This window comes from Glossina fuscipes, unplaced genomic scaffold (genome assembly GCF_014805625.2).
Source record: "Glossina fuscipes isolate IAEA_lab_2018 unplaced genomic scaffold, Yale_Gfus_2 27, whole genome shotgun sequence".
Lineage (NCBI taxonomy): Eukaryota > Metazoa > Arthropoda > Insecta > Diptera > Glossinidae > Glossina > Glossina fuscipes.
In genome coordinates this window covers 6,900,439-6,915,731 of record NW_023998422.1, presented here as the reverse complement: position 1 = coordinate 6,915,731, position 15,293 = coordinate 6,900,439, and the positions used below count along the sequence as shown (strand labels likewise).

The window sequence follows — 15,293 nt, the reverse complement described above, 5'->3', positions numbered from 1 at the left end:
CTAGCAGTGCCACTTGAAGAGGAACGGAGTCCTATGAGTTATAGTGATTATATATTATATTTCAAGCAAAGCACTTGTATGAATATATATGGAAAGAGAATATTCTTTTTATTTTTGAAAATAGGGTAAAATCGAATGCCACGCCTATAAAAATTGTATAAAACTATTCAAGAGACGTGCCATAGCTGTGCTAGCTAGTTTGTGGGATGTGGGAGGGGTGCTTTATTTTTGCTTAGGGAGAATTTTTTGCGATTGCTCTAGTTAGGGGTTAGGGATTCTAAGTGCAAAACAATTGAATGCAGATAAGCGATGTAACCTATTTAACCTTGTATCGAGGACTTCGGAATACGCATCGAAATTAAATTAATTTTTTCCTAAGGTATATATATATAGTTTGAGCGCTGACGACAATTACATTACACGACCTCTTCATAAGCAATACTTGAACTCAAGATAAAGTTACATGTTTTATGGGAAAAAGTTATTATATTAATTAATTGAAATTAATTATTTGTGCTTTCTTATCATTCAATGCAATTAAATAAATTTTAATGAGTGTATTTTGCATTCCTGAGATTCTTTGTCTGACTGGAAATTGCTGCAAGGCTGTAAGGACCTAATATCAGACGAATAATACGAGAAAATGTAATTTGTTGCGGCTCTACTCTTTCTAGCACTCTTGTCAGATGATTAAAACGCGACGATAAACTATGATGATGATGATGATGATGGTGTCATGTTAATAACGGACAAAGAGTGGCTAATAGAATAAAAATAATTCCCATCAGGATAAGCAAAAATACGTTTGTTTGATTTTATTTTTTTTTTTTTTTAGTTTTTATTTAGAAATAAACGTCGCCTCTTAACAATCCAAAAGTAATTATCGTAAGAAAAAAAAAAAAAAATGATATCCATATGTCTTTAAAGTACTCGTGCACTGGTTGGTTGTTCAAAATTAAATAATATATTTAATTAATCAAGTAAAAAAAAAAAAGGTTAATTTAAAAGCACTTTGGCTATATTATAAACGTAATATGTTTTTAAAGCCATGGATGCCAAGCTGGATCCATACGACATAAGTTATCATGGTTTGTAGCAGTCTGTAATAAAATTGAAATTTTCTTCGATTCGACATTATCGAAATACGAAATTGCTGTTAACCGTTTCATGATGGCATTCACCGCTCTATTCACCATATGCTTCATATTTTCAGTTGTGTTCGCGTCGGCAGAGCCATCTTCCATAGCATCGATCGGTTTATTGTCGCGCATACGTTTCTTGTGCAGGGCGATGATTTCATCACGTAATATAGTGCGTAAAATAGCGCACAACTTATAATTAGGATGAACAAAACAACGAGCTGTCGCGATAATAGCTGCCGATAGTGGCCCAGCGATTCCGATTTGCGTCAAAAATTCGGCAATATTTGGTGTCAAGCGGAATGGCACCGGTCGGCTATGATCTAGCTCTTCTTTTTCATCATTGATATCGAATTTAAAGTAAGAGACATTCATGAGTCCAGAATCCTGATGAATATAAATCATGTCGGTATTGAGACGAGTTAAATGTAAGGCATATTCACACAGGAAAGCCAAAGCCAATTGCAGTGTCATCTGTATAATGGAACAGTTTAGTGATTATTGAATGAAAAATATATATAAATAATGAACACGAACTTACCATTTTACGGAATTGCCAAAAATCGGTTGCCGATAAGAATGTCTTTAGAGCCCATTGTTTAAGTAATGTTTTGGGTACCATTTTATTTTGTATTTCTTGGAATATGTCACGCAACATCACTAATGTGATTTGAGCTCCTTGGGATTGCACTTCCGACAAACGCTCATAATATTTCATGATCGGTAAATCATGCTCGACTTCCATTTTGGCGCAACTGCTTTTATAAATTTCATACAAAGATATGCTGGCCGGATTATCTTCCGCTAAACGCATTTGCGGCGAAATAGGTACAACGCGTGGTACAGTTATGTTCAAAAATCTTCTCGTAGTCTCTTTTTGTTTTTCCAAATAATAATTCAACATGCGCAGCAGCTGAAGTACACGTTCTTCCCGACGTGCATCTCCCAGTCCAGTATCAATTACAACCAAATACGGATAAATTTTACCATTTGTACCCCTTATATGCAATCGCCGAGCAGCGGTATTATTCTTTTGTACTATTTCGACTCGTGGCATAAAACGCGATATACGAATGTGATAATGAGGAGAGGACGGTATCAGAAATTCCCCAGGTAATTCCACTTCAGCAGTCTTTTGACTAAAATTCGATAAAAAACGGCATTTGTCTTCGATGAGGAACGATGTAGGCAACTTTTTCACTTTAATTTCCAAAGCCTTGATCCATGACTTAAGTTTGGTAATTAAATTGTGCAATTTCATCGCTCCCGGTTTAGTAAAATCAAAATCTCGTGTAAATTGTTCCTTCATCAGTTGAAAGGCAGGATCTTGGAAAGTCACTTGGGCTCGTCTTGCTAAAGACTCGGAAGCTGCTGAATTCGATGTTGACGAAGCCACAGAACCCGGTATGTTTTCGATACCAATGCCGAAAGTGGAACCCAGCTTTTTGACAAAATGCAAAGTGTGCGGGGTAATTGTCGCTTCACTAACTGTACTTCGAGTTTCAAAAGCAATGGCATAACATTTTATAAGGCCTTGGCGCAGCTGCCGTAAAACTTCCTCGGTCCAACTCTCTCTAAACCAAACCATTTGATCGACAATGCCTTCTAAAGAACTCAAAATAATCGGATGAATTTCCCTTTGTACGTGCATGACTTTCGAACATCGCCACATGGGAGGGGTAGCTTTAATCGGATTAACCGAAGCTGGACCTGCAGCGGGATTTGAGGTGGAGGCGCTTGATGTAAAAACTTGATTTATGTTGCTTTCCAAATTCTTCGAAAGAAAAAACAAAAGGAGTGATAATATTGACAAAAAGAAAAACCGTATTGATTAGATAATGCGTACATGGGAATGGGCCGGTTTACCGGAAGCCTGTTCAGCTGTTTTGTGTTTTTCCCTCTGTTCAATTTTTAACGTTAAATACAAAGTCCTAATAGGAAAGTAAACAGCCTGGGGATACAGTCTCCCTACCTGCAATTACGGTAATAATAATTCGATTAAGTGTTGAGCGCATATTGTCATACTAATCGACTTACATGACTGAGGAGATTTAATATCACATTCCCTTCGTATTGCACTAAGCAGCACAGCAATTGCGGTATCCAAGGCAACCAATAAGAGTGCGGTACGCCCATTACATATTTGTCCAATGTACTCATTAATGTACTATTCGCATTATCATATGATAATAGCCATAGAACCTTAGCCAAGTATTTACGAGTTTTACTCTCGCTTTGATGACGACAAGCATGTAAGTAGCACGTGATTGCACTTACACCTAAAGCTATTTGCTTGTCTCTTAAGAACATTTGTTCCATATAATCACCCCACATCGCCCACGCTTTTGTTAGACCGTCGTGTAATTGCACAGCCGCACTGAAGGCTTTGCCAGCCTCTTCAGACCGCCCTATTTTCGCTAGCAATAAGCCTTTTAGAGCGTAAAACTCTGCATTCATCTCGGCTGTAAAGTATTTTAAATTTGTGGATTCTATGACTTCCAAAGCCTCATTTAAATCGTTATGGCCGGAAGAAGAGGCGGTTTGGATATAACATTTTACTTGTTGGCGAATTTTCTAAAAGTACACAAAAGTTGATTTAACTTCACGATATTTGCTTTTTATAAATTTGCGTAATTACCTGGAAACAATCGACAATTGGTACCGAAGGTATGGTATAAATTCGTGATAAGGTCTCTTGGCAGACACCTGTCAAATTGTGTTTGCGTGCAATCTTTCCAAAATAAATTATGGCTTGGGCAGAAGCATGTACGCCCAACATTGTATTACCCTGATCGGGTTGTTGTTCTAAATGCTGAGTTATGATCTGATAATGATGTTGACGCCAAGTAAATATATCCGACCAGTGCGACAAATCATCGGCTATGACAGGTAAACGATTTCTCCAAGTCTTCACAATGGCTTTCATATCATGCAAAGACGTACTACGTGATTGCAATAGCCCTTGATGTATCTGGCTGGCTTCATGTAATTCAATAATTTGTTGGGCGGCTTGCAAATACTGCAAATGTATATGAGATACAATGTGTGGCAGCCTACGCCATTCTCTTATGCAAAGGCCCGAAGCTACTTCTACATATTTATCCACACTGCACAACTGCCTTTCTTCAGGATGCAAAATGGCTAAGAAGCCGCGATAAAGATTCACTTTGAAGCCATACAATTTTGAATAGGCCTGTTCAATTTTCAATAAAGCTTTCTTCATAAGATTCCAGTCGGGGACACGCCAAGCACTCTCCATAATAAGTATTTCATTTTGCTCGCGATTCGCCTGAGCATAATCTAGCAGTATTTCCCATTGGTTGAGTTCTTTAGCACAACGTATCCAGTGTTGTTCCCAAAGCATAACTTCGCTATTCATATTTGTATTGCATGGACCACTTGATAGATCATCCTTAAATTTGGACATGGCCAAATCGTAAGCGCCTTGAGCCTCCTCAAAGAAGCCCATCTGTTCATAGCAAATAGCAACATTTGTCTCCGGATATTGGGCATATTTCATCCATAAACCGGCCCAAAGATCCTCCTCGTGCAAGGCTGAATACATCTGGGAAAGTGAATCATAAATTGTTGATTGATTGGCATTATAATCCTGCTGATGTTCGTTGTAATCCATATACAGATGCTTATTAACGTTTTGCTTAGCCGACATTTCCTCTAAAACTAAAGTCATACGGTGCCATAAGTTATGAGCTTTGCCCAGATATGTGCATAAATTTGGAGGTATATAAATCTTGGGATTGCATTGAGTAAGACCCTCTACAAAAGTGTTGATAGCGCTGGGTGAACAATCTCTCTGAACCGTATTTGTGCCTGAGGACAAAAACGGTATTAGCTCTTTTATGATAGTGTGCTGCTGGTCGCTATTAAATATTGACCAAATTCTTGGGAAAATCGCAAGCCATATGCTCTCTGCCAAACTAGTATCCATGTGGCATAATTGTGAGATGGCGACCAATAATTGATCGGTACGTATCTTTCGGCTAGTTTCCAAAAATTCAATTTGCCTATTGATCAGTTTGCAAATTTTCGTTTTCCTTATTGGTTGCATACGTTCACTGTCGTCCGGCTGTGAGTTAATGAAATCCAAATTCAAATCAACATCAAATTCTTCATCCTTATCGTCTATAATCTGAGTCATATCCATACAGTCGACTTGCGAAGATGTGTAGATAACGAATTGACTTTTCTCCTCATTATCAGCCATATTTATAATCGAAGTAATGCTTGGAATTTTATGCATATCGTTTGAATTTTGTATCGGCGTCATTGTATTCGCAGTCAAAACTAAAAGTTCAATGCATTGTTTGATCCAATAATGAGTACCAATTGAATCCCAGGCTTGTGAACATATGATATATAATAAACGGTCATGCAGTCGACGTCTCATTGAAGCATCAATAATTTCAAAGAATTTGGCTCGAATGGTTGGATTTTGACCTCGCAGTCCCGTAAGAAAAGCTCCCTCCAATTTGGCGCTCAATTCAGTTTGTTTTAAATATTCGTCGCGATATATGTAATTGATCATTTCCAGAAACTGCGTGTGCAACTCAACATCGTTAAAGAATTTCTTCTCCACATACTGCATCAATTTAACCAGCAAAACGGATTTCTCTCGTATGGATGGAATTTGAACCATCGGGTTTTGCTCTCTTACCCGTATCCAATCGTCCAACATTTTCACAATACACTTCAGTATTTTCACATCATTACTTTTTTCAATAAGAGAAACAATAATGCTACCTATCAATAGTTTCCTCACCTCCACACTCATAACTATTATACGATTTTTAATCATATCCAAAGATAATATAAGTAATTCCAGTGATAAGTGATTTCCCTCTGAATTCGAATTGATTTGATTGCTATTCTGCATCGCAATATGTTCCTTTGTTAAGCGATTTAAAACTCTTATAAATTGCAACATTAGCCGATCTATATATTCTGGATTGTTGGCGCAGCAAGCCTTCAATATCATAAGAGTACCGAAAAGAGAAGAGGGATTCGGTTGCGGGCTTTTCTCATAAAATGTTAAATTGTCTACCACCGTTTTACTGATTGCACTGTATAACACATCCAAATCATCGTTTTTATGTTGCGGATCGGGTGGATATAATGTCATTAGGCGTGTAATCAGAACGTGCATAAGTCGAACAATTTTTGTATTTTGATGTACGACACACGTTGATAGACCTTTTTGAATAGGCCGTATAATGGTCAATAATTGATCTGGTTTCATGATACTGGTTAAGAAGGTTAAGAAATCTAACGCGGTACATGTATTATTAAGATTTGTACTCGGATTTTCGATAGTATTGAAAATTTTATCCATCCAATTCAATTTGAGTTCAAAGGGTTGAGGCCAAACATCCGGACGCATAGCGGTCTTCAATAAAATAATGCATCTAGAAGAGTATAAAATAATTATCGGTGTCACAATCGCATAAAAGACAAACCAAATAAATCTTACCGTCTGGACAAATTATCACCGGAATTTAAAATTGTTGGCTGACTATCGTTGACCTGACATGCTAATCGAATAAGAAAATTTAAAACAGTATCACAATGAACTTTACCGATGGAACGACAAGTTTCGTCTAATTTAACACTTGAAGAAGCTTCGGGCATACCTATAAAAATAAAAAATGTTTTTTAAACTAAGCAAAATGAATTAAAGAAGAGAAAATTATGTAATTACTACAGTTATTTCCAAAGATAAACGTGTAAAAACCCCATAGTAGAACACGGCTCACCGTTAAGTACTAACTTATACCTTTTCGCTTACGAGTTATTCATACAATGACTTTTCAAAATAAGACCTCATATGGTGAGTGGGCAAAAAGGCGATCGGATCGGAGCCATTTTCGATAGCGTTCATCCTTAGGACGAAAATTTCGCTCTCCCTAAAAAAATATCTCAAAAATTGCGCTTTATAAAGTGAATAAAAAATACAAGACAGACAGACATCTAGATATAATAAAAGGCGAAGAAGCTTGTGGGTATTATATATATTCGCACAAGCTTAAGATACCCTTGTACCACTAGTGATGCAGGGTATGAAAACGGAATTATGGATTTTGATTACGCCAAATGGATCGACACGGAAAATCGACTTTCACCGAGAGCAAGCGAACCAAATTCGTCGTCCAAAATTTCTTTTACTTACTGTTACGAGCGTTCTCTACAGCCAGCTTTTTGCGGTAACTTTCCGCATAATCTTCATTGCAACTTCTTTTTAAAGCAGTCTTGTCATCTCCGTCTTCTTCCATGCCGCCTGATAATATCTTGTGCTCTGTTTCGTCTTCTTTAATACGTTGCAATTCCCATTTGATAATAACTTCAGCTAAATCCACAGAGAGTTTTTTATGTTCCAAAGAAGCATTGGGAAGGAAACCTAAGCGTTGCATATAATTGACCAAATGTGTAACCAATTGATGACGTACAGGGAAATAAACCTGTTCACAGATAGAAATAAATCTATATATAGTACTCTCATTAAGAAGAAATTTTTACCTTGTAGTGTCTCACAATGAGTTGTAAAATATGGAAAAGTTGCTGCATGGAGTGACCCTCTTCAACAATTATCTTTTTCGTCCAATGTGTAAGCATAGTGTTGCCGTCCTCCATACGTAAAGGCATAGCTGGGGTTAGAACATCTAAGGCTTGCCTTACAACGGGACGAGCTTCTAAGGCGTGACCTTTTAGCAGAGAATGAAAAACTTGTAGTACAATTTTCTTATGTATAGCCAAACGCGCTATTATATGAGCTAACAATAAATGGCCGTGGTATCGGGCAGTGGGATCAACCGAATTCTTGCTTAACAAGCACGGCCAAGCGAAGGTCATAAGGCGTCTTAATTTATTTCCCTGCCGTTTATTGTTAGCATCGCCGTCATGTATGTGCTGCGATGCCCGCTCCACAAGCAAGCAAGCAAATTGCAGTAGAGCAATGCGTACAGCATCGTCGTTAGCATACGGTTTATCGGGATCGAAAACTTTACTTATAAACACAGAAACAATGTTAGTATCATCTTCCTGGAATGGTGCCGGAGGAGCCCCAATTAATTTATTCCCCTCGCCCTTGTCAAAACTCACTATAAAACATGGTATTAGAATGGATGTAATGATTTTTGCTTTTAATTCTTCCGATAAAGTGGCATTGTTGAAATTATCTACAAAGTAAAAGAAGGCTGTACGCTTCCATAAAACCGTGTAACTCTGGGCGACTGTGTTCTGCAGGAAATCCCTTAGAAAGTGAAAGTCGGGTATAAAGTGTAAGCATAAGGCTCTCGACAGTTGAAAGAGCAGCTCGATTTCATGGCTGTTGTGCGAAAAATACTTAAGTAATATTTTGCCCACGAGATGCCATTTATAGCTTATCACATTCTCCTGACAGCTGCTTGTCAAGTGGAATTGCCACAATTGCTTCAATGCATTAATCAAATCCGTTTGCGTTGCTATCCATTGATCATCACATTCCATTAAAGCGAATACAATTTTTATGGCTTGTTCTTGAGCCTCTTGTTTTCGTGATTCACTCATTATTGAGAGCTCGATCTGAGAGTTACTAATTAAACGGATTAATGTCTTGCAACATTTCGGTGACTTTAATACCGTATGAAAGACTTGACCGTCTTTTTGTTTAAGCAAGTAGATGAAGAAGCGGTTCCATTGCGCGTCAACCACATAGTTGTCGGAAAGAAAATATTCAACAGTATCAGCTGGAAAGCGTAATAAAAACTTAAATAATGGTGCTCGATACGGCGACGATGACTCTATCATAAGATTCTTTTCAGTTTGTAAAACCAATTGGCATAAATTTTCAATGTATTTGGGTGTAGCGGCGGTAATTTGATGAAACATTTCAATAAAGCAGACAACCTTTTGTTCATATTCGCCTCCTTTAATGGCAGAGAAGAAATTGCCACCTTGCTTGCAATTCTGTATCGAAATCTCCAGCATTTTCTGGCAATGTTGTAAAGTATTTTCGATTAACATTTCATTAAACATTTTGGGAAAGAGTTGGGTGAAGTAAGATAAACGTTTGGTTGCCGTTAACGACAAATTCCTATGATCTCCCAGAGTATTTAGTAAAGGCTTGATATAATTTTGAATTTCTTTTTTATCGACTTGAATACCCGCATTGAATCTTTTCATGCATTGGAAAGCGGCTTCTTGCAGTTCAGGTTTCTTATGTTCCAGCAGTTTAAATAAAATGCTTATGATTTTATCCTTATGTTGACTTTCGTTTATATAATGACAAGCAGCCAAAGCTTTCAAAGCACTAATCCGCAATGGTATCAAGTTGGATACATTTTTATAACAATCCAATTTAAAAAGAGCTGAGTCCTCAGCCTCTGATAATGTAATTAATTCATGAAAGAATAATTTGTGATAACTATTCGCTAAGTTGATGGTAAAGAGGCGAGGCTCAAGCGTTGTGCAAAATGTGTTGCCTTCCATTAAACCAATTTGAGCATTAACTGGTTGATGTCTTAAGAGATGCTTCTTCGGCGGTATGATATCTGCCAACACGTCTTTGTGCGGATCCATCACATCCGAAACTGTACGATTTTGAAGGGTGGCTATATATTTGAGAGAAGCCATTGATTCTTGACGTACCAAAGAGTTAGGACTGGTGACCTGACGTACAAGTTCGTGGATGACATCGTAAGTAGCTTTATTTTTAATATTCATAATTTCTTCGTTCTCGTAATCCTTCGGGCTCATGCATAATTGGAGAAGTGCACGCAAATTGGTTTTAGCTATATAAATAGCGCCGTTGGACACTTCACCTTCCAAATCCATTAAAACAAACATAAATGCCTTCACAAATGAGAAGAGGTGCTGATATAACGATCTTAGCGAAAAATGCTGGTACAAAAATTGTATGGCCTTACAACCGCCTACTTTAGCATACCACGGACGCTCATAACAAAGGGCAGTCATTTTCTCAGCCAAGTACTGCATTAAAGGTAAACGGCAAGCTCTCTCCTTGCTACCTAATATATTAGCAGATGTATCGAGTATTAAACCAATGCACAATTGACCAGGTTTGCACAACTCTTTCTCCTCGTGGCCCATGCAAACGGACAAGGCATCAATCAATACCAAAGGGTCTATACCACTCATCGAATAATATTGTTTGTATGGAAACGGACCTGCTTGTTGAGCTATAGCAATCATAGTATAATGGCGTACGACGGCTACCATAACAGGAAACACGCATTCACGTAGATCCTTCGTCGCGGAAGCGACGAACATTCCCGTCAACGCATTTTGTAATGTTTTTCGAGCTTGATTTTCTTCGATTTTGTTTTGAATCACCGGCACATTGATAATACTATTATCGAAGAAGCTTGGATGCAAAAAGAATTTTTGCAAAGTATGCTTTTCATCATCCAAATTAATCGAAGCAGCCAATACGCAACGTATAACCTCCCAGCTTTGTCGTCTATAAAAGGCATCCGTCAAGTTAGAGCTTAAAGCAACAAACGCTGTTTCAACTGCCTTGTCAATGGGAAAATCAATTGGCCTTTCGTGTTCTTGGAAATATGCTACCACGGCAGTAGGTTGAATTTCGCTATTAACATATTGTATACCTTGGGGTTCAGTCATCATTTTACGATTACCGCCACCAAATTTACCCAAGACACGGAAAGCGACTAAAGGTGCATTATCCGGGTTACGTAAAGTCTTCCAGAGGGCTTGCATAAGAGCAGCACGTACGGGTTGTATATGGTCATATAAGAAATCCGGTTGCAAATTATCAACACATAATTCCAACGTTCGTAAACCCTATAATCATTAATAATAAATTATTAAATTTAAATATAAATATTGAAACAACATTTTTTGTGAAATTTTTTCTCACCTGACTTACTAAAGTATTCGAACCGTTTAAAGCGGAAACCAAAGGATCCATAAGCATCGGTAAATAAGGCAACAAAGACGACAAACGCACTGGCACTGTTAAACACAATTCGACAAATAAATCTTTCATGTGTTGTTTATGGAAACCGCTTTGCAGGCGATTCAAACCCTCCAGTAAATTAGGCAGTAATGGCAAAAACTCCTGATACAATAAATCGTGAGAGCCTCCGCCAATTGAACGGAATAAGGCTCTCAGCAAGAGGAAGTAATTGTAAGGCTCCTCAGCTGTTAAAGCCAATTCCATCGACTGATTAACAATGTTGTGCAAATGAGGGCGCAGCATTTGTTCATTTTCGACAGGAAATAAACTAACGCTACCGAATACCAACTTGAAAAGCCTTAGATATAGATTCGATCTTTCCACGTTAGTACCCATTTCGTGCATTTTACCCAATAAATATTCCACAAGAACCGTAGCAAATAGAGGAGAAGTTACGGGATTAGCTAAAAAAGAATTGGCCACTATTTGCAGTGACGGATTCTTGTGTATGCGTTCAACCATGTAATCAATCGTCGTAGCAAAAACCTCTTGAAAATTTTGTGAGTGCATCATAAGAAACTAAAATTGCAAGAAATTAGTATAAAAATGTAAAGTTATCTCAATTGACTACATACAATTCCACTGAAATGCTCGAGAACTTCTTTCTCTTCTTTGGTGCGCGTAGCAACACCAGAAGTTTTCGGTTGATTGTTTGGTGAAGTATTAATAGAATATATATCCAAAGCTTCCATTGCCCAATGAACTAAATCAATATAAATACTGACTTCGTGCGGTTGAAAGAGTTTTTCTTGCTTGAGTTTAATAACATCAACCATCGGTGACTGAAATTAAATATTATATGCAGAGGTTAATTAAATAAAAATCTAATTCTAGATAAAATTTATATTGTGTTTTCATTCATTTTTCGCTTTAAAAGTTAAAAACTATTACCAGCTGAGTGACTACTACTAAGAGTATCAGGGAGATCCTCAATTAATAGCAATTAATAGCTTGACCGGAATATTATGACAGCTTTCTTATTTTTTCTCAAGTCTGAGAAAGTCTATGCCGAAATGAGAAAGAGGAATAAAAAAAGGTAAAGCTACGACATCCCAATCCATCTGTCAACGAATGAAGGAGCTTCTCAAGATTATCAAGAACTAGTGCTACAACTATTAGGAATTCATTAAGATATCTGTTTGATGTTGCAAAGCGGGTCCGTCATTTTGCTACCTTTCACAAAGATCAAGACATTATCAAACCTAGACGCATACATATGTGGCAATTTTGTCAACCCTTTGGTGTTTTTATGATCAGAACGCAATATATTAACCCTAATAAAAAAGATCGCCCGAAATGCTAAAGTATATAGATACGAATTGAATGAATGAAATTTGTACGAATGACATGATTCCAGATGAAAAAATTCCCAAGAACATCATAAGTGTGCATATTTACCTCTCTTACCTTCGAGCTTACAAATCCCCATGTTATTGTTTTAACACCACCCACCAAAGTTTTAACCAGACTTCGATATTCGACTACATTTAAGGAACAAAGCATCTGATTGCCGATTATATTGGTTTTTGAAGTTTGTTCAGTAGTAGTTGATTCCTAAAATTTCCATAACAATGAAAATTGGCATAAAATAATCCCTTAAGTAATTAAAAACTCACGATAATAGTCTCTTTGCTATCCAAAGCATTCGAACCGCTGCTACTGGTAGTAGCGTTTGAGGCATTTGCTCCAGTGGTTTGTCCTTTTCTGCAACGCAAACAATTATTTCCTAAAACGTAAAATATTTAGTTAAACAATATTTACAATTTCTGTGTTATTGTCGGTAATGTTATGTTGGCTATGGTCTGAAACTTGTACACAAAAACTTTTAGTAATGTGGTTAGGAGACTGCGGGCTTTTATCGGTTCCACTTCACTATGTTGGCGTACGCAATCTACCAAATTGAGGAGCAGCTTGCAGGACATTGTTTGTATGCCGGTGGCCAGGGTCTCATCATGGACATTCTTTGAAAACAATTTTATGGCCTTCTCTAAAACGTCCAAGCTTAAACTTTGGCGTACATGATGAGCTAAATCAGCTAAGGTTGAATAAGCTAAAGGCCTTATTGAATCTAATGTAACGCCTTTACCAATAAGTAAATCTTCATCAAATAGACGATGAATGTGGGGTATAAACTCTGGGATAAATAAGGAAACACTGTTAATTAATTCATTAATTATCGAAAAGTTTGCCAACAGCATACTTTGCCTCAAATCGGTAGCGAAAATGTGACGAGCTGCTATTAGCAATTCTTTCCTTAGATGAGCAGCTTCTTTAGGGCATAAATCCATTAGTTTTAGTATACCGCTGGTAACCAAAGCTGAATGTGTCATAATAGTATCCTGAAAATTATATATGGAAATTAATTAAATATGAATAATTAATTTTATCAAAATTTACCTGAAATAGCCTCACTATGTAAGCTAAAAAGGATAAAGTTTTAATTTGAGCCCCCATGAAATCAATAAAGATTTCCTTATTAAAGTATTGAGAATTTCTAAATATTTATGTGAAAAATATGAAAATTTATATGACCATTTTCATGTCTTTATTTAATTTTTACCTTTGCGTAACAGTAGGTTGCAAATTAATCGTCTCCATTATAAGGGGTATAAATTCGGATACCTCTTGGTGGACAGCATTTTTGTATATTTGATACATAAGAACCACTATGATTGGCAACTCCTGTAATACTCTTAAGGAGAGCATTCCTTTTGGTAATAAATTATACTGCGTAAGATAAATATATAAAATCCACATTATCACAATTAAGGCAATCAACTTACTTGTATAGTACCCGTATCATTAGGATTTTCTACATGTATTGATCTAATGGCATAAGTTTCCGCCAATAATTGCTCCATATTCAGTTCATTTAAATCTTTAATCCTCAATTGTTGAGCTGGCTCAAAAATTTTATTCATATGGTTCGGTAGTTCTGTATAGATTTTCTTAACCAAAATCAGAAATTTTTGCACCTAACATAAATGGTTTTAATAGAATCATTTGTTCAAATTACAATTGATTAAACTCACTTCGGGATTGAATGAAGGTCGAAAGTTTTTATGCAATTCTATGATAATACGTAAACTCACGAGAACATTTTCTTCATTATCAATTTGCAAAATTTTCAACATTAGTGAAATAATGGATTTTACATGTTGCCTAAGATTTTCGCTTATGGGCAAGCGGTGAATCATTTCCAAAATCAATTTACGTGCCTGAAAAGAAAATAAAAAAGTAAAATAAATAATCAAATTTCTTTCCACCGCTCACTAATCTCTTAAAAAAATGACAACAATGCGTCAACTAACATCTAAAACCTGAAGATGCACAACTTCTTATAATAATTATAGTAACGGATCTAATATAACACATAATACACAACGAAACTTGTGTAGGGCCCACCACATGACTTTCGGCGAGACGCACAAAATCAATCTTTTGGTCCTCTCGATTAACGGCTGATTGCCGGCGATTGACTTATGCAAGGTCACACACTGTAAAAACTGATTGGCTTTAAGATATTTACACATCCGGTAAGCTTCAAACTTAGTGCTAAGTCTTCACCAATTTTCGTTTATTATTGCGTGTCCTTTTTTCCAAAACAATTCTCTTGTTTACAATTTATAAACACGTCTCGGTTTATTTTCAATTTCTGAAGTTAGAAAAACCATGAATGCAACAAAACATAAACAATACCCCCACCCCCACATACTCTAAACACAACTTTTTACACTTTATGTGCTACTTCATTCAATTACCTGATGAGCGTGCCATTCTTGCATAAATTTTGGCTCACCATCTTGCAGAAAATGCATAAACGCCTTTAAAGAATGTTCCAAAAATGTCGGATATGAACTCGATTGAACAACTACTTCAAAATGTTCACTTATGTCTTGAGCGGCTCGTAATTTCTGTTCATCATTCGATTTATTGTCTGCGAGAACCGCCACATAGCTGCGAAAAGTGTTTAATTGAAAACTTTCCGCGTGCGTCATTTTTAAATGTGTTTATTTTATCTTAAATCATTTATTAGCACGACTTCTCATGAAAACTTTGCAAAACTTTAAAAACAATTCGCGAAATTATGTATGCATTGACAAGAAGAACAAAAAGAAGAAAGTGACAGTGTTTGTTGAAAAGAGCGCAGAGAATGTTGTCTC

At 36.7% G+C, this 15,293-nt stretch overlaps 1 protein-coding gene across 3 annotated transcripts; it reads right to left on the bottom strand.

Annotated features, from left to right (window-relative positions):
* Positions 1-899: 899 nt before the first annotated feature.
* On the bottom strand, positions 900-15,128 carry LOC119635638 (transcription-associated protein 1). Of its 3 annotated transcripts, none has more exons than XM_038030529.1 (19): positions 14,892-15,128; positions 14,163-14,348; positions 13,914-14,105; positions 13,691-13,857; positions 13,528-13,624; positions 13,331-13,469; positions 12,892-13,264; positions 12,747-12,834; positions 12,529-12,684; positions 11,706-11,912; positions 11,032-11,649; positions 7,671-10,955; positions 7,324-7,612; positions 6,628-6,787; positions 3,778-6,562; positions 3,177-3,713; positions 2,986-3,111; positions 1,681-2,913; positions 900-1,613 (listed from the first exon to the last, which is right to left on the bottom strand). In XM_038030529.1, the coding sequence occupies exons 1-19, from the start codon at positions 15,126-15,128 to the stop codon at positions 1,041-1,043; spliced, it is 11,448 nt and encodes a 3,815-aa protein (XP_037886457.1). In that variant the 3' UTR covers positions 900-1,040. The 3 variants fall into 3 exon arrangements, with proteins under 3 accessions (XP_037886457.1, XP_037886459.1, XP_037886458.1); XM_038030530.1 differs by having other exon boundaries at positions 1,041-1,613; positions 12,538-12,684; XM_038030531.1 differs by lacking the exons at positions 14,163-14,348; positions 14,892-15,128 and having other exon boundaries at positions 13,925-13,964.
* Between the last annotated feature and the right edge of the window lie 165 nt (positions 15,129-15,293).

Excerpts from the sequence above, each read along its gene's own strand:
- LOC119635638 (XM_038030529.1), bottom strand. The coding sequence starts at position 15,128 with ATGACGCACGCGGAAAGTTTTCAATTAAACACTTTTCGCAGCTATGTG. Across the intron at positions 13,858-13,913 it reads ATGATACGGGTACTATACAA|TATAATTTATTACCAAAAGG; the intron begins GTAAGTTGATTG and ends TATCTTACGCAG. Across the intron at positions 11,913-12,528 it reads TAAGCTCGAAGGTAAGAGAG|TCACCGATGGTTGATGTTAT; the intron begins GTAAATATGCAC and ends ATTTAATTTCAG.